Raw genomic sequence first — 18,143 nt, forward strand, 5'->3', positions numbered from 1 at the left:
GCACTGCTCCCCTATCCTGCACGTGCCACCTCTAGCTCCTTATCTTAGTTCCACAAGCCAGTTGGGAGCTGCCAGGGCCGGGCAAGGGCCAGATCATTACTGGGTCCCTGATTCTTGCTCTGGAGGGCCTCCCAGTCTGATGGAAGAGACAGCCAATGACAACCTGGTGTCCTCTCTGTGTTGATAGAGATAGCACTTGTCATGGGGGCGTGGGTGGGGGCCAGATATTCCTGCAGGAGAACGCTGAACAAGCCTGGGAGCCCAGGGAAGAGTTCCTGGGAGAGGGGGATATTTGAGCTGAGAACTGAAGCCAGAGCAAGTGCTTAGCAGACAGATGAAGAAGAGGTGGGAAGGGCATTCCAGACAAAAGGAACAGAGTGGGCCAAGGCAGAGCTGCAGGTGCTGGTGCACAGGGGGAGAAGTGGGAGCGAGTCTGGAGCCACGGAAAAAAAAGCCGTGTCCAAACCCAGAGGGCTGAGAAGTACCCACTGGGCCGTGTAGGGGTGGGACAAGTGCCAGGTCGATGATCTCCCCACCCCCTGGGGCCGGCGGTCATGGATGCTGAGCAGCCCCCAGCTTTCCAAAGTCAATGAGTAACTTGGGGGGCTGGGCAGGGCCAGGCCTGCTGCTGTGGGCCCAGTGGTGTTTTCCACTCCTGAGCGAGCATGGCTGGCCCGCCTACCTGCTCAAGTGTCCGCCCTGCCCTGTTCCACCCGGTCCGGCCTGGCCAGCAGTCCCTGTAGAAAGAGTTCTCTCACCTGGCGGCTGGACCAAGGAAGCCAACCTCAGGCACCGGCGGGTGAGGGTCTGGGAGGGGAGGGTGGGCAGGGCTGAGGCTGGTGTTGGTGGTGGGGGAAGGAGAAGCACTGCCCTGTCGTCCAGGTAAGAATTCCCGGGAGTGGTTGGCGTGGCTGTCTGTGCTCTGTGCGCCCAGCTCCGCGCTAAGTGCTGGAAAATGCTGAGACGAGGGCAGGGCTCCTGCCCCGCGGGGACTCCCCCATGGCTGAAGGATGGCAGTGGGCGGTAGAACAGTCCTGCAGACCCTGAACCACGAGTCCTCTGTTCCAGGAGGAGTTCTCCTGTGGTCAAGTCTTCTGTGACCTTGGTCAGCCTCTGCCCTTCAGGCCTGCAACGTGAGGCGACCACAGGAAGTGGCCCTCAGAGTCGTCAGGGTCTTTCGAGCTTCAAACTTTTGTGACTTGGGGTGCTTCTGGGAAATGACCACTTTGGGATCTACGAGCTGGGGAGGCCATGGGGGGAAGGAGACAAAGGTCTGGAGGTGAAACTCCCATGGAGACCCTTGTGGGCACACGAATGAAGAAATGCAGGGCAGCTGGGCCTGCGGGTCTTGATGGGCCTGGCCAAGGAGCTGGATACTACCCTGCAGGCAATGGGGAGCAGCAGCCCTTAAAAGGGGAGGACGAGGAGGCCAGTCTGTCGTGAGGTCTCTCTGGCTATGTGTATGCAGTGGGCTCCGGCAGGGGACAAGGGCGGGGGCAGTGTCCAAGTGGGTGGGAGGGGGAGGGGCAGCTCTGAGAGTTGCTGGTCCAGCTGAAAAAGGAGGGACCGTTGTACCCCATGGGGCCTGGGGAAGCCATGGCCCCGGGGCTGAGGGGGAATGAGGGGAGGAATACTTTCTAGAGAGAGGAACCCTCTTGCCCACCGATCTGGGCTGGATCCTTACTGCCATGTCCCTCAGGCCCATCCTGACCATGGTCCCTGCCCGGCTGTGTCTGCTTTGCCTCTTCATCCCCCAGGTGAGTTGGGCCCTGCTCCTCACCCTCAGATCCTGGCTTTGGTTGGTACCCTCGCCCCCTACTCTACCTGGACCAGTGGCACTGACTATGGATGGTAGTGTTTGGGGGATGGTGATGAGAGCTGGCTACAGGCCTGTTGTGGGGTCAGGAGGTCAAAGGCCAGGGGGTGCATGGGCTAAGGTATGGCCAGGCCCAGGGAAGGGGCAGAATTCCCCTTCCCTGTCAGGTTCTGGCACCCATGGCAGGAAGGTACAGCTTGCTGACGTGGTGAGAATCCTCCCACAGGCTTTCCCCGGGGCCCAGCCTGCAGAGGTGTATGTGGACGTCCCGGAAAACTACGGTGGAAATTTCCCTTTGTACTTGACCAAGGTGAGCCTGAGAGCTGCGTGGGCTGCCCTCCCCCCAAGTCCTGCTTCCCCTACCTCCAGCACTCCTTTCTCTTTCTTGCTCTGGCTTTCTTTCAACCCTGCTTTCTAGAGAGTATGTGGTATAGCGTGAATGACTAATAAGATTTTAATCCCAGAAGAAAGTAGAGCTTTAAGTTTAAGGGTGAAGTGATGGAGGGGGGGTTTCAAGCTTTAGAAAGTAGGGCACGGAGTATAGGGAGCATCAGGCACAGAGGAAAGAGCTCTGGCTTTGAATTTCCACCCTGTTCCTTACTGGCTTTGTGACCTCAGGCAAGTGCCAACCCTCTCTAAGCCTCAGTTTCCCCACATATAAAATGGGGCCATAGGATGGAGGGGGCATCTTCCAGGCCCGGCCCCCACTCCCTTCACCTCTGTTCTCTCCTCGCCAGCTACCGCTGCCCCGTAAGGAGACTGAGGGCCAGATTGTTCTGTCAGGAGACTCAGGCGTGGCAGCTGAGGGCCCCTTTGCTGTGGATCCAGAGTCTGGCTTCCTGCTGGTGACCAGGGCCCTGGACCGGGAGGAACAGGCAGAGTACCAGCTACAGGTACAGCTGGGCCAGGGGTAGGAGAAAGCCACCAAGGCAAGGTGGGACACTGACTACCCTTCCCTGCCAGGTCACCCTGGAGACAGAGGATGGACGTGTCTTGTGGGGCCCGCAGCATGTGCTTGTGCATGTGAAGGATGAGAATGACCAGGTGCCCCATTTCTCCCAGGCCATCTACAAAGTTCAGCTGAGCCAGGGCACCAGACCTGGTGAGTGCCCAAAGCAGCCAGCTCACAGCAAGGTCAGGTGGCCACTGATGGGAGAACAGAGAGTAAAGAGATGGCCATAGAGTTGGCATAGGGACAGGGCAGTCAGGGTCCAAGTCGCCCCCTCCCATTTCTGTCCCATCCTGCACCCCCCCCACCACACTGAGGGTCCACAGGTGAGTTCCATCTACTCTTGGCCTCAGTTTGCTCATCTATGAAGTGGAGTGAAGAGCCACGGCTCACCTTCAGAATCCTGATATGATGATGAATACAGAAGGAAGACCCAGGAAGAGATAAAGGAAGCTTGGCAGACTCTCCCCACCCTTTCACCCCTAATGGTGAACCCTCTCCACACACACCAGGTGTCCCCTTCTTCTTCCTTGAGGCTTCGGACGGGGATGCTCCAGGCACAGCCAACTCGGATCTTCGATTCCACATCCTGAACCAGGCCCCATCCCAGCCTTCCACAGATATGTTCCAGCTGGAGCCTCAGCTGGGGGCTCTGGCTCTCAGCCCCGAGGGTGAGCCTGAGCTGGGTGTGAAGAGCGGGGAGGGTTGGGAAAAGCTGGGGAAGGTTGCATCTGAGCTGTAGGATGGGTTGGAGCTTGGGAGATAAAGCAGGAGGAAAATGTATTCCAGCTGGAGAGAGCAGCAAGGCAAAAACATGGGGGGAGGCAGGACCATGCATGGAGAGTTAAGGAATGGTGTGGATGGAAGTGCCTCAACCCTACATTCTGCAGACTTCAGCCTAAGAGACAAGGATAGGAGAGACCTGAGGGGTTGTGGCCCAGGACACTGCTGGGAGACCTTGGGACTGATGGCAGGAGAGATCTGGACCTGGGAGTTCAGACCAGAGGCACAGGTTGGGGAAGGAAAGAAAAGCCAATCACACACCCACTCAGCCAGCCACCCATTCATCCATCTACCACGAAAACATACATACAGTCCATCTATCCAACCATCCATCCACATGCCCAAATCCCCATCTTTCTCCCCTCTCAAACCCCCATCCATCCACCTAGTCAACTGTCCATTTATCCAACTGGTCATTCACTCATCTATCTATCCACCCGTTTACCGCCCCCCATCCTGGTCATCCACCTATCCAGTCCATCAACCATTCATTGTGTGAACAGATGTGGAAGTGATTTTGCAAACCGTCAAGTCCTGGTTGGATGCTCACAATAGTGCTAAAGTTCCCTCTCATCCATTGGCCAAGAGAGTATCCTGAACACCTGACATATGCTTGGCTTTGTGTTTGGTACCAGGATGCCCTGGCCCCCTGCTCAGCTGACCACCCTGCCCCTTTTAGGGAGCACCAGCCTAGATCAGGCTCTGGAGGGGCCATACCAGCTGTTGGTACAGGTCAAGGACATGGGTGACCAGGCCTCGGGCCACCAGGCCACAGCCACCATAGATGTCTCCATAGTGGAAAACACCTGGGTGCCCCTAGATCCTGTCCACCTGGCAGAGAATCTCCAAGTTCCGTACCCACACCACATTGCCCAGGTGAGTAAGTGGCTGTTAGCAGCTGAAATAACCCCATGGATGGTGCAGCTGGGCCTGAGTCTCGTGGAGATTTGGGGGGTGGGGTGGGTCTGGGGCTCAACGTGACCCCTGTTCCTCCCCTACCTATGCTCCTCCCTCCACTGTCCCCATCAGTTCTCAAGATGGAGTGAGCGTATAAGGCCCTGGGACCAGGCCCTTAGCTCCTCACCTGCTATCCTCTGGCAGGCGTGGCTCTGAGCTCTGACCTCCTGAGCTGACCCCAGGCTTCCTCAGCAGAACAGCTGCCACCTCCTTGCTGCCATGGGGATTGTCACCCAGGCCAGGAATGTCTCAGGCTCCTCGAGGAATGCCCTGGGGTCAGGCCCAGCCTGAGAGGGCAGAGAATAAAACAACCTGGTCATTCAGGCACTTTGGGCAAGATCTAGGCTTGGACCAGGGCAAGGCCACTGTGGAGTTGTCACAAGTGCCCCGAAAGAAAAGGACCCTACCTGGACTCCAGAGAGGGCAGCAACTTGCCTGGGGTCACAAAACAGTTGGGGCCCAGGCTCCCTACCCAGGAACAGTTGGAATATAAGGGCTGACATGGGCTCTTCCTGCCCCTCGTCCTGGAGGCCCTCATTCTGTGTCCCCCTCCCAGGTACATTGGAGTGGGGGGGATGTACATTATCACCTGGAGAGCCAGCCCCTTGGACCCTTTGATGTGGACAAGGAGGGGAAACTCTACGTGACCAGGGAGCTGGACCGAGAAGCCCAGGCTGAGGTGAGGTGAGGGGGAAGCCAGGAGGACAGGTTGAGGGGTGCTTGGTCCCCGTCCAGTGGGCTTCTGGGGGTGTCACATCCCCCACAGGCACTGAGGCAGAAGAGCTGGAGCTGGCCACCAGAAGGGAACCCAGACCCAGACCAGGCTGGAGCTGCCCCTGGTCTTCATCTGAAGCCCTCCACTGCCCACTATAGTACCTGCTCCGGGTGCGGGCTCAGAATACCCGTGGTGAGGACTACGCCGAACCTCTGGAGCTGCATGTGGTGGTGATGGATGAGAATGACAACATGCCTGTCTGCCCCCCACGAGGCCCCACAATCAGCATTCCTGAGCTCAGCCCCCCAGGTGGGCTATGGGCCTTGTCAGGGGGGTGGGGGAGGGGTGAAGTCCCTGTGAACTATCCCATCTTGCTCTCCTCTGGGATGGGAACAGCCTCAGGTCCCTATATCTATGTCTCACCCCCAACACACACACACACACACACACACACGCACACACACACACACACACACAAAGAAGAGTGGGTGAGGTAAGGCCTCGAGGCCTGGCTGTGATCCCATCCATGTGGGTGCTGTCTTTGCAGGTACCAAGGTGGCTAAGCTTTCGGTAGAGGATGCAGATGCCCCCGGTTCCCCCAATTCCCACATTGTGTATCAGCTGCTGAGCCTTGAGCCCGAGGAGGGGGCAGAGGGGAGAGCTTTCGAGCTGGACTCCACCTCGGGCAGTGTGACACTGGGGGCTGCCCCCCTCCAAGCTGGCCAGAACATCTTGCTTCAGGTGCTGGTCACTGACCTGGGAGGAGCAGAGGGCGGTAAGTGCCCTGAAGGTGACCAGGGTTCCCTGACCCCTCTGTTCCCACCCTGGCCTCCCCAACATGCCCTCCCCTGCCTCAGGCCTCAGCAGCACCTGTGAGATTGCAGTCACAATCACGGACATCAATGACCATGCCCCTGAGTTCACCACTTCCCAGGTAAGCAGGAACAGGGGAGGACACCTTGAGAAGGTGCTAATGGGGGGGCTCACGGCCCCTCCCCATCTCTCCAGATTGAGCCCCTAAGCCTCCCTGAGGACACAGAGCCTGGGACTCTGGTGACCACACTCATGGCCACTGACGCCGACCTTGAGCCTGCCTTCCGCCTCATGGACTTTGCCATTGAGGCAGGGGATGTGGAGGGATCCTTCGGCCTGGATTGGGAGCCAGACTCTGGTCGTGTCCAGCTGCGACTCCTCAAGGTAAGGGGCTAGGGGTGGGGGATTGGCGCACACATACACACATTCATGCACAGGGTGCCAAGCCGTGGCCCACACAGTGACCCGGGCCCCACTGGTTCCAGAACCTCAGCTATGAGGCAGCTCCAAGTCACAAGTTGGTGGTGGTGGTGCGGAGCGTGGCAGAGCCGGTGGGGCCAGACCCAGGCCCTGGAGCCACAGTCACCGTGACTGTGCTGGTGGAAAGGGTGGTGCCACCCCCTCAGTTGGACCAGGAGAGCTACGAGGCCAGTGTCCCAGTCAGCACCCCTGCTGGCTCCCTCCTGCTGACCATCCGGCCCTCAGACCCCAAGAGCAGTCCCCTCAGGTGAGCCAGAAGCCCAGCCCCTTAGCTGGGCTGGACCACCCCTGCTTCCTCGGGATGATCCCAGGGCCTCAGAGGGAACTCACATTATCTACAGCCTGCAGTGTTCCTCAAACCATGGTTAATGTGAAGGCTGTGACTCCTGGCGGGGATCAGGGCTGGATGGAGAGGGGTGTTTGGACCCCGTGAGAGCTCAGATGTTGCTTCCCTGTACTGTCCTGGACCAGGCCCTCTTCCAGCCGCCCACCCAGACTGCAACACTGGGTGCTGTTCCCAGGCTCTGGCTCTATCCGGCCCCTTTGTGGGCTGACCTGGGAATAGTGGAATTGAGTCAGGCCCCCCAGGCTCTGAGAGTCCCTCCCTCAGCCACAGTATCTGAGGTTTAAGCCCTGCCCCTCAACGAGTCCCTTAAGCTGGAGAGAGATCACGGGCACAGCTGCTGCCCTCAAGTCACAAAGGGCATGTGGAACTTGGGCAGATCACATGACCCAGAAGTTCTCTGGGCAAGACCCCATATGTGGTCCCTGCCTCCCTGCCCCATCTTCTTTGGCCCTCAGTTTCTCCCTGGTCAACGACTCAGAGGGCTGGCTCTGCATCGAGGAGGTCTCCGGGGAGGTGCACATAGCCCGGCCCCTGCAGGGCGCCCAGCCTGGGGACATGTACACAGTGCTCGTGGAGGCCCAGGATGCAGGTATGGCCAGGCTGTGGTGGGGGCCTCTGGGAAGGTGAGAAAACCTAAGACAGATAGACAGACAGGCAGGGCCAAGCTTCCTCCCCAGCGCCCTTGCTGGCATCCGCTCTGCTCCAGGCAGGAGGGGTGGGCAAGGGGCTGCGGCCAGTATCCTTCTCTGAGAAGGCCTGGCCTCTGACTCCCCTCTCAGACCACCCTTCCCTCCAGACACCTGCCACCCCCCAACCTCAGCCCCGGAGGGCCTCTCAGGGTGTCAGCTTCAGACACAGGCTGGGAGCAGAGGGTGTGGGCCTGGGCAGGGGGAGGGAGGGCCAGTGGCTCTCCTGGGGCAGGCGTGCCAGGAAGTGAGCCTGGATGGGAAGCCGAGGCCAGGTGGGGAGGACTCTGAATGCCATTTTGACAAGATGAGGAGCTGGCCCAAGGGCGGGTACGTCAGGAAGGCAGGTTTCAGCTCTGAGCTGGGCTGTCCTGTGACAGGGGTGAGCAGGGGTGAGCTCATCTGTAGTCAGGGCATTTCCACATTGTTGGGCCCTGGCACCAGGGGCCAGGGTGGGGTGGGGGGACAGTGAGAACCAGCTTGGCATCCAGAACGGCACAGAAAGGCCTGGCAGCTGTTTGGATAGTGAAGGGGGTGAAGTGCATTGTGAGGAAGAGAGAGGGGATGGAGAGGAGGGGGTTGAGGGGAGGGGAGGGAAGGGGCGTGGAAGGGGACTCACAGGGTGAGACTGATGGGCTGTGGGGAAGGGGACCAGGCCAGGGACTCTGAATTCACCCCACCCTCAGATGGGCCCAGGCCAGCTCAGCACTACCTCCTCTACAGATGAGCCAACGCTGAGCACCTCTGCGACCCTCGTGATCCACTTCCTGAAGGCCCCTTCTGCCCCAACCCCGACTCTGGCTCCTGTGCCCTCCCGACACCTCTGCACACCCCGCCAGGACCGTGGCGTGGTTGTCGGTGGACCCAGAGGGGACCCTGACCTGGCCGGCGGACACGGTCCCTACAGCTTTGCCCTTGGTCCCAACCCCACGGCGCAGCGGGATTGGCGCCTCCGGGCTCTCAATGGTGTGTAGTGGGGGAAGCAGGGAGGCTGTGGCCAAGGTGGGGAGTGGGTGGCGCTTGGAAGTGAGATGCCGTGGGGCTGGGCCTCGGGGAGCGGGCTAGTGACTCTGATCGCTGCTTATGGTCCCAACAGGGTCCCATGCCTACCTCACCCTGGGCCTGCATTGGGTGGAGCCACGCGAACACGTAGTCCCCATAGTTGTCAGCCACCATGACCTGGTGTGGCAGATCCAGGTCCGAGGTGAGGCCGGGCTGGGATGCAGCCAAGGTCAGGGGCCTGTAGTTCCTGAGGGAACCCCTGGAATGCAGGGGGAGGAGCTGGGCAACACGTCTACGGGCTCATAAGGACAGCATATGCCTGTGCACACCTGCATATGTGTGGCTGGGCGCACAGACTGCAGTGCACGCAGGCACGTGCACAGAGGAGCTTGCATCCCCCTGCCACACCCATGAACACAGCATATGCACCAAAACCCACATACTGGCCAGCTGGGCTGGGCTGAGGGCTCTGAGGAGCTGGGGAGCCCGCCCCCACTGCCCTTACCTTCCTCCCCTGCCTCTCCCCAGTGATCGTGTGTCGCTGCAATGTGGAGGGGCAGTGCATGCGCAAGGTGGGCCGCATGAAGGGCATGCCCACGAAGCTGTCAGCGGTGGGCATCCTCGTGGGCACCCTGATAGCAATAGGTAACAGAGGTTGGGCTCCTGTGTGGGGGAGGGCAATGGTGGCTGGAGCCACAGCCTCCGGATAAACAGTGCCCCGTCCCATGGTGTCCCCACAGGGATGGAGAAGGAGCCCCCCAACTCTTCTAGTCATTATGCTGTTGCCTCCTGTTATCATAGTCAAGATCATCCTCATTGATAACAGCATTTACTGTTACTGCTACGCATTAACTGCGTATCAGGCCTTATGCCAAGCATAGGATTATTGCGTTGAATCCTCCCTACAACCCTGTGGTGCTGGCATTTCCCCATTTTCCAGATGAGGTCACTGATGCTCAGAGAGGTTAAATGATTTGTCTGAGGTTACACAGCCAGGGTGTGGCAGAGCCCAGCTCTTTCCAGCCTAACTCTTTCAGTCCAAGCCTCCCTCTCTATCCCCTTTGTTTCTTTAGCCCCCTAAATTTTTTTCTGGCTGGTTTTCTTTGCTGGTTCTAGCACATTGCTACAGTGTGCCTTTCTCTCAGAGGTCCATGGGAACAACTCACTGGCTCCCAGATGATCCCCACCCAAACTGTTCCCCAGGGAAAGGGACCTTGGAGGCTGGGGTGTTCTGGGCCTGGTGAGGGCTGAGCAGGCCAAGCAGTCAGGCTCCTTCAGGTACCAGAACCACAGAGTCATACCCAGCCCAGCCTTGGGGATGCTGTCTAGGAAACTTTGCTTCCTTATTAAATCAATACCAATAGCAAGGAGTCCCTAGTGATAGACAAGTCCTATGGCCCTTTCGGAGGGCTGATCTATCCCTCTCCGGCCCCTCAGGCATCTTCCTCATCCTCATCTTCACCCACTTGACCCTGGCGAGGAAGAAGGACCTAGATCAGCCTGTAGACAGTGTGCCCCTGAAGGCGGCGGTTTAAATGGTCCAGGCAGCCCCTGCTGGGAACTTGGCCTCTGGCTCCATCTGAATCCACTGGGAGATGGCCCAGCACTCCAGATCCACAAGGGCCAGGACAGGGCAGAAGCCCCTTCACCTGCCCTAGGGGGGAGGCAACATCACCAGACATATCTGCAGAGCCTGCACACTGACTAAATGGGCTACCCATGGGAGCACTTCAAATGGCTCATGTTTGTCCAATAATAAAGCCTCGGAGAACTGGGCATGGGTCCTAAAGGACTGTGGGCCCATGTCCAGGTGTCCACGTGCGTGTGTGCAGTATTCATGTCCACCTGCCCTTTCATCTCTTCCGCATCTCCCGCTGCACAGAAAGGGTGTGGGGGCTTGAGGGATGAGCCTGGGGTCCCCTGCGGGGAAAGACACAGGGGCATCATATGGGCTCTTGGTGAGATCTTGAGGCTAGAGCAAGGTGGGTCATTTCTGTGGGCATTCGGAGACCACTGGCTGCAGGCCCTGCATGGGTTAACTGTCCAGGTGATGGTTGAGGAGGGTGTCCCTGAGAGTGTCATTTCTGTGTTTGCCTGGATATCATCTTTGCTCTGGGGGGTGCACCTTGTGAGTCCATGTCCTGTACTCATGTGTGAGCATACTTGTGTCCCTGTATATGGGTCACCTGCACACAGGGGTGGGCAGAGGTCCCTCAGTCTCAGGAGGGGTCTGGGTAGGAATCGTGAGGGCCTGGGTAGGAATCGTCAGGGCCCCCTGGGGCTGGAACAGGAGAGGTGAGGCTGGGGATCGGTCTCTCTGTCCCCATGCTGGCCCCAAGGCACCTCTGGGTTTTACACACAGGCTGGTGAGTGCATGGGGAGTCTGCAAAAAGAGAAGGGGGAATTATTCAGATGGACACCACTGGGGTGGAATAGGAACCCTCGTGGCTCACCCTGCCCCTGCCCCAGGTGAACCCCTTCCCCTGGCCGAAGATTAAGCCATGGCCCTGGTGCTAAGCCCTGACCACATCTCCAGACTGACCTCTAATCCCTGACCCTTGACTGACCCCAGACACATGCTGATCCCCCATGCCTTCATCCCAACGGTCTCTGGGGAGCTGGGGTGGGACTTGTTGTCCCAGGCACCCTGAGCTGATGATGGTAAATCACGGGGAAGGGAGAAAAACAACCTCACTGGGGCCCAGGCCCTATTTTTAGGAGATAATCTCTTCACTCCTGGCAGATTCTGTGGGATGGAGGCCAAGCCCAGCCAAGAGAGATGGGGCAGGCATCCTGGCTGGCCTGGGGGAGCGTGGGAAACTCATCCTGGATCCCCAGCCCAGGGAGAGACCCTGAGGCTGATCCCAGCCACTCTGGGCCCAGGTCCCCTCTCCCCACCCACACCCCCATCCGCCACGGGAGGCTCTGCTGACTACTGTGGTCCAAGCAGAGCTTCCTGCCCCTCTCCTAGGATCCTCTGCTTGGCCTGTACCCACTCAGAAGTCTTCAGGGTGCAAAGTTCTTCGAAAGCAGATCTCATCTAATCTTTCCGTCAACCTACGAGGGCAGGCTTATTGGCCTCATTTTCCCGTGAAGGATCTTGAAGGTCAGGGAGATTAAGGGCTGCAGCTGGGAGTCTTAGAAGCAGGGCACAAGGTGAGACTGTCTGGTCAAGGTTTATCTTACCTCTCCAGCAGTGTCCACAGCCTTCAGCTGGGCTCTGCTCCCACGAGATCCCCCAGAAGGGCCTTAGAGATCACCCAGGCCAGCAACTTCTAATCAAGTTGGAAAAGTAAATCACAAAGAGGTGGGGAGACCTTCCCAAGTTCATCCAGCCAGTGGGATGCAGCACCTGAGCTGGAACCCTGGCATCACCTGCTTTCTGGGTCCTTGTTCTGGATAGATAGATAGGCTGATAGGTGGGTGAGTGGATGCATGGATGGATGGGTGGGTTGGTGGATGATGGATGGGTAGATGGGTAGATGGGTAGATGGATGGATAGGTGCGGGGGGGTAAGTGGATGGATGTATGGGTTGGTAAGCAGGTAGGTGGAACCCCAGCCAAGGAAAGGATGGATCACAGGATACCAGGGCATATTAAGGCATCTGTCCCAATTTGAGGGTTCCTTTCTTAAGCCTCCAGACCTCAAAATACTTTCTGCTTGTGGGGCTGACAACAGGGTCCACAATCCCCAGTTTTCCTGAGCATTTGTGGACATAAGCCTCTCCTGCAATCCTCAGCCCCTTCTATAGAGGAAAGTGAGGGTCATAGAGGGGCGTGGCTTCTCCTGGGTCTCAGAGGGAGAGAAACAAGAAGCTGGTGCTTGTTTGTGGGCTTGGCGGTAGGTCAGCAAGTGCTTGTTCAGATTCGCGCTAGTGAGGCGGGCCTCACTCTGCAGGCGGCGGGGGCCCGGACCCTGCGAGGGCAAAGTGGGGGATAACTAGTGGCTCAGTGTGGGCAGAAGAACACGTGATTCATGCTCTGCCTCATCCTTGCTGTGTGTTCCCAGGTGAGTCTCTTTACCTCTCTGAGCCTCGGTTTACTTGTTGATAAAATGGGCCTGGCTCAGATGGAGTTGTTGAGAGGACTACGCGAGATAATCCCCCAAAAATGTGTAGCACAATGCCGGGCACACAGCAGGAGCTCAATCAACATGGCTTTCCCTGGTCCATGGACTGTGGGGAGGACTTACCTCAGATGCCTATAGCCACAGGCTCTCACACACTCCCCATGGGCCCCATGGGCCCAGGCTTTTGCGGAGTGGAGTGTGGAGAGGGGCCCCAACTCCAGCTCTCACACGGCCCTGGACAAGACATCTGCCTCCAGCCTTGGCTCCTTGCCAGCTCCAAGGCTCTCTCTGGATGACGCTGAGGTTTCTCATGGGGTTCAGACTGGTCTGGAGGCTCCCCCGGTGGGGAGCTCATGGTCTCCCTCTCCCAGACTCCTTCCAGAGGCACAGGGCCAGATCAAAGGGACCCAGCACTGAGGATTGGGAGGCGGGCTTGGAAAGAATGTAAACATGAGGATATTTTTAAACTTTTTCCAGCTCCAGAGATTAGGGCTCTTGAAGCAAGAGGCCCAGAGGTCAGTCCGGCCCTTGCTCACAAAGGAAGAAACAGTCTTGGGACCTCAGAGACCCCCACCCCACTCACATCCACCAATACCCCTCCTAAGACTCTAGCTTGGGCCTCAGGGCAGGAGTTCTTCCTCTGATCTCACCTCCAGACGTCCTGCTGCTGCGGGGTAACGTGTTTCTAATGAGGGGGCCTTGGGGACATGTGAGGACCCAAAGGGTTGAGGGGTTTTGGGGGCCTACCTGAGAGCTAGTGCTAAGAGACTGAGCCTGGAGACCCCATGGCAGCCCTGTCACTCCATCAGGTGTGCGTGTGTGCCTGTGTGCACACGCATGTGTCTATGGGTGTGTAAGTGTGCGTTAAACTCTAGTCTGCGTGGTGTAAGCATGCGAGGAACCCATCCCAGCCCCTTCCTTCTTCCCCCTCCCTAGCATCCCTGGCCCCTTCCCCCTGGGACTCCTTGGGTCAGTGGGGGACATGGGGGGGCGGGCAGGAAGTAAGCTCGAGGGCCAAGGAGAAGAGAACAGGGAAGATGAGGAGAGCAAGCATGCTGGGAGGGGTGAGGAGTCTGGGGGAGGAGCTGGGTCCAGGTCTGAGCCATGCAGTGAGTCAGGCTGTGAGAGCTTCAGGGACCACTGATCTGGGGACTGGAGAACTCAGCCTCATCTCCCTTAATTACCCCCAGGTGTCACAGTGACTCAGGAACTTAGGTGCAAGCCTCCTTAGATCTCCCTGCTTCAGATGTCGTGGTGACGCTCATCCTGGGTTCCATGACAACAGCCTCTTCCCTCAGAGTGATGCAGCCACCCTTGCACACCCATGTGACGCAGTGGAGCACACACAGGAGTGTCACAGGGAGACTCATAGAGGGGACTCAGCCACAACATGTGCCATATCCCAGGGACTTCCATACCCTTACCCCATCCACATCCCCACTGACCAGGAAGTCAAAGGGTCAGAGTTCACATGGGCACTCAGGAGACGCCAGGCAGCAGGTACCAGGACAACAAGGGCCCCTAGCATGTGGAGAGGCCTTGCTGGCCATTTTCCATGCTTCAGGGGGCTGCTGTGCTACCTTACCCTGCTTATCGGCCCAGAGAGGGACAGTGTCCGGCTCCAGGTCACACAGCTCGTCAGTGGAGGGCAGGTCTCGGGCCCCAGGCCAGGATCCACGAGGCAGTGTGCTTCCCTCCATATCCCTTCCACTGAGGCAGCAGGGGAAGAGGATGAGGCTTGGTGCTTTATCATAAGGTGTGGTGGGACTTAAGGACAATGGGTGGGAGGTGGCAAATGAGTCTGATGGGAAGAGGGACCTGGAGACTTGTCCTCAATCTGAGGGCCAGAGCTGCCTGCCTGAAGCTGTTGCTGTGTTGTCCCTGTGTACATGCCCACTCAGCAGGGCTGTTGCTATTCTTACCCACTTGGTGGTGGCAGCAGGGTCAGAGATAGTGGCTAGGTGGGAGCGAGTCATGAGCACCAGTCCCTTATCGGACACATTCCCTGGAAACTTGGCAGGGGCTGCCAGGCTCTGGGAGCCTGGGCAGGGCGGGTGAGGTGGTCACAGGGACAGGGTGGGGGGATGGGCTCACTAGGAACAAGGCCCTGTGCCAGCTCAGCTGTCTCTCCTACAGCTAGGCAAGTTCCCATCAGAACTGGCCAGGGGTTTCCAGTGGAATTTCTTCCCATGTGGTCATTAAGACCCTCAAGTCATCCTTAGCTTCCTACCCAGTCCACCCCAGAATGGACCACCTCTGAGCTTTCAATGCCCGAGAAGGTAAGGTGTTGGTTTCCCCAGCGAGGCTGTAGGCAGGGGCCACATTTACAGGGAGAGCACTGTACTGTGAGCCACAGGGGCCCAGGCTGACCGCTGTCCTGCCCACTTTCTAGCTGTGTGACCTTGGGTAAGTCACTTCCCTTCTCTGAGCTTCTGTTTCCTTACCATTTCCGGGGCTGTGGTAGGGATGACAAAGTCCAACAGTCAGGAAGGTGGACTGAGGGCTGCAAATACGTGTGTGTCTCTGCACACGGCCAGGATGGGGAGAGGGAGACACGTGGGTTCACCACCTTGGAGACTCCCGCCCCATGGATTTTCCATTGGCATGTCGGCACCCTCTCCCCAAAATAGTCCCTACGAGCAGTATGCGACAGAGCCCAGACTGAGGGGACTTTTTTTAGCTGCCCTTTGATTGTCAGCTCTCGAGCGGCCGCTATTTTGAGCTCCAACGCCTGAAGGAGTAGGGCCAAGTGAGGGCTGGGGTCAGCTCAGTGGGTCTGGCTGGCTCCCCGAAGGCATCCCCGAGGGGGCCAGCCATACCCTCTCAGGCCCAGCACTGCTGACAAGGAGAGCACAGCATCCCCTGTGTATTGGGCCTGAGGGCTCAGTAGTCCACCTGCAGGGAAGCTGCAGACCTGGCAAAAACCATCCTCATTTATGGCGCTCACCCCACAGGCCACTGGCCGTGGCCCCCGAGAGAAGAGCACGTTGTGGGGATTAACTGAGATAACACAAGCAAAACCCTTACTTAGCACAGGGGCTGACACATAATTGGCCCTCAAAAAATGGGAATAGCTAGTATTATTATTGTCATCACAGCTACAGTCTTTCTTGGTTTTGTTGTCACAGTAACATTTTTATCAGGTTTCCTTCTAGTCTTTTTTCTGTGCATTTATCTTATGTCACTGAGTTCAGGTCACAAAACTCCTCCCCCCTCCACACACTTGATTTCAGCAGAAAGGAGCCCTTAAGTCTGCTGGGGTACCTCTCTCTGCATCTCTGGGCCCCACTCCCAGGGATCACCCCTCTATAAATAGCCTTTGGGGTCCATGACCCCTAAGACTGTACTTGACCTTCCAGGGTGTCTATGGTATGCCCACAGCTTCTGTCATCTCCTCAAATGTCATCAACCACTGCCCCATAGGATTCCAGGGCTCCAGAATCTGAAAGCTGAGTTTAGGAGCTGTTTTCCCAGATGGCTCCTGCACCTGGATTCTAGAACTCTCTGGCTAACACCTAGGGAAATGGGGCTTGTTTCCACAGATAGATGTGAGAAAGAATTTTCTGGCTGTTCAGGTGCATAAGATTAAGCAATGGATCATGAGGACAAATGATCCATTTGTCAGTTTCCTAGTCTTTGTCGGGGTCGGGGAAGGGTGTGGGCTGCCAGGAAGAAGGGATGGGGGTAGGAAGCCAGATTCTGGAACGTGGCTGGGCAGGGCAAGAAAGGGAGCGTGGCTGAGCCAGGCCTCCGCCTTCCCCACTGGGGTCATTTCCCAGCAGGGAGCAAGGTCAGCCGGGACTGGGGAGTCATACGTTTTATCCTCACCCCAAGGGGTTACTGCACAAGGTGAGACTTCCTTGTTACCCGAAGGACAAAAATAGATCCCAGGTGATGGTCAGTGATCCATGCCCAGAACCACCAAGGTTACTCTGAGAGTGGCAGGCACAGGGCCAGCCCAGGCTCGGTCAAGTGGGACTGAGCTGGAAGTGGCATCCTCAGCCTGCAGGCTGTCCCTGCCATTTTGGGAATCCTGAATGGGGTGGGGGGACTGGAGCCATAAGCAGGCCGACCCTCAATAGGTGGGCCTAGATAGAATTCTGACTTGGCCATGTGACCTTGGGCAAGCCACTTGGTATCTCCCAGCATCGGCTTCCTCGTCAAACGATGGGGACCTTGATCCCTACTTCTCAGGGTGGTTGAGAGAACCCTGTGAAGCTGACAGATGGTGCTCAATAAATGCATGAATCTCCACTTCAGCTGTCCTAGAATCCAGAGACGGGACTTCCCTGACGGTCCGGTGGTTAGGACTCCGCACTTCTACTGCAGGGGGCATGAGTTCGATCCCTGGGCGGGGAACTAAGATCCCACATGCCGCGTGGCGCGGCTAAAAAAAAAAAAAAAAAGAATCCAGAGAAGACAAGGGCCTTGCCTGTGTAGCTCCGCCACCAAAATGCCCCTTCCCCGCCAATCTGAAGGAACCAGAGTCAGGCACAAAAGCACGTTTCTGGAAGGGCCAGTGGGGATTTTCCAGGAACAACTCCATCCAGCTGGAGAATTCCATTTCTGGCCCTGCTGCCCAGGGCTCAGGCTAAGGAGGGGATGCTCTGGCTCATTCCAGTTCTGCCCAGTTCCTGCTCCTCGCCTGCAAAGCCCAGATCAGGGTGTCCCACACTGTATTCTCTTGCTGTTGGCTCTGGAGTGTGAGGGGCCTGAGGTTCTGAGGTCCCCCTTGGAGCCCTGACACAGAACAGTGCTGGGCATGCAACTGGTCCTCTCCTGACCCCCCACCCCTTCCTGGGGTCCTCCCTTTCCTTCATCCAACACGTCTTAGCGTTTCCATGGAGCCAGCCCCTGACCTCGGGGTCACCCCCGATGAACACGGACAAGCCAATACGATGGACACTGACCTGGAGGACAGATGGCACCTGACCCAGCTCAGGGGTGGAGGTGACCCAGGCAGCTCGAGTGGGGAAGTGTAGCCAGTTTGGGACAGCTGCCTGGGCAGAGGCTCAGAGGGTTAAGACTTACTGGGATGTTTCCGTGAAGCATGTTTCCGTGAAGGAGAATGGGTTTGAGGGAGTCTCGTGGGCATTGAGGTCCAGGTGGGAGCTGAACTGAACTCATTTATTTACTGAGCTGGAACTGGACCCCAGTCCCCTTCCCAGTCCAGGCCTCTCCCCTCCACAGCTACCCGCACGAGGGTTTTCCCTGGGTTTGGCGAGAAACGGGGGGAGTCCTCTCAGGGGAAGGCCAAACCGGCAAGTAGGAATCTCAAGACATAACAGGGCGTTAGAGCTGGGCCTAAGGGGACGCAGCTCAGCTCACCACAAGGGATATTCCTCCCTCTAGGATATTCCTGCACCCACAAAATGCACTTTCTGCCCACAAAGGTCCCTGTGGAGTGACAGGACACTCAGATCTGCTGGGAGCAAAGCTCTTGTAGGGTCCCAGCTGGGCCTCATGGACCCCTAGACCCATTCTGCCATTTTATCGCAACTTCAGCCCAGCACCTGTGCCGTATGCA

The 18,143-nt window shown here is 57.7% G+C and overlaps 1 protein-coding gene across 3 annotated transcripts; it reads left to right on the forward strand.

Annotated features, from left to right (window-relative positions):
* The first annotated feature begins 652 nt into the window (after positions 1-652).
* On the forward strand, positions 653-10,368 carry CDH16 (cadherin 16). Of its 3 annotated transcripts, none has more exons than XM_061174265.1 (18): positions 654-799; positions 1,700-1,757; positions 2,043-2,126; positions 2,554-2,709; positions 2,780-2,918; positions 3,278-3,436; positions 4,228-4,424; positions 5,062-5,184; positions 5,379-5,529; positions 5,768-5,995; positions 6,078-6,154; positions 6,229-6,417; positions 6,519-6,760; positions 7,315-7,448; positions 8,269-8,511; positions 8,642-8,749; positions 9,076-9,192; positions 9,985-10,368. In XM_061174265.1, the coding sequence occupies exons 2-18, from the start codon at positions 1,713-1,715 to the stop codon at positions 10,080-10,082; spliced, it is 2,490 nt and encodes an 829-aa protein (XP_061030248.1). In that variant the 5' UTR covers positions 654-799; positions 1,700-1,712; the 3' UTR covers positions 10,083-10,368. The 3 variants fall into 3 exon arrangements, with proteins under 3 accessions (XP_061030250.1, XP_061030248.1, XP_061030249.1); XM_061174266.1 differs by lacking the exon at positions 654-799 and adding an exon at positions 858-882; XM_061174267.1 differs by lacking the exon at positions 8,642-8,749 and having other exon boundaries at positions 653-799.
* The last annotated feature ends 7,775 nt before the right edge of the window (positions 10,369-18,143 follow it).

This window comes from Eubalaena glacialis, chromosome 18 (genome assembly GCF_028564815.1).
Source record: "Eubalaena glacialis isolate mEubGla1 chromosome 18, mEubGla1.1.hap2.+ XY, whole genome shotgun sequence".
In the NCBI taxonomy this organism is placed as follows: domain Eukaryota; kingdom Metazoa; phylum Chordata; class Mammalia; order Artiodactyla; family Balaenidae; genus Eubalaena; species Eubalaena glacialis.

Bases quoted from the DNA above. Each gene is read 5' to 3' on its own strand.
- CDH16 (XM_061174265.1), top strand. From the start codon at position 1,713: ATGGTCCCTGCCCGGCTGTGTCTGCTTTGCCTCTTCATCCCCCAG. The intron at 2,919-3,277 runs GTGAGTGCCCAA...CACACACACCAG, and splicing joins GAGCCAGGGCACCAGACCTG to GTGTCCCCTTCTTCTTCCTT. The intron at 5,996-6,077 runs GTAAGTGCCCTG...CCCCTGCCTCAG, and splicing joins CCTGGGAGGAGCAGAGGGCG to GCCTCAGCAGCACCTGTGAG.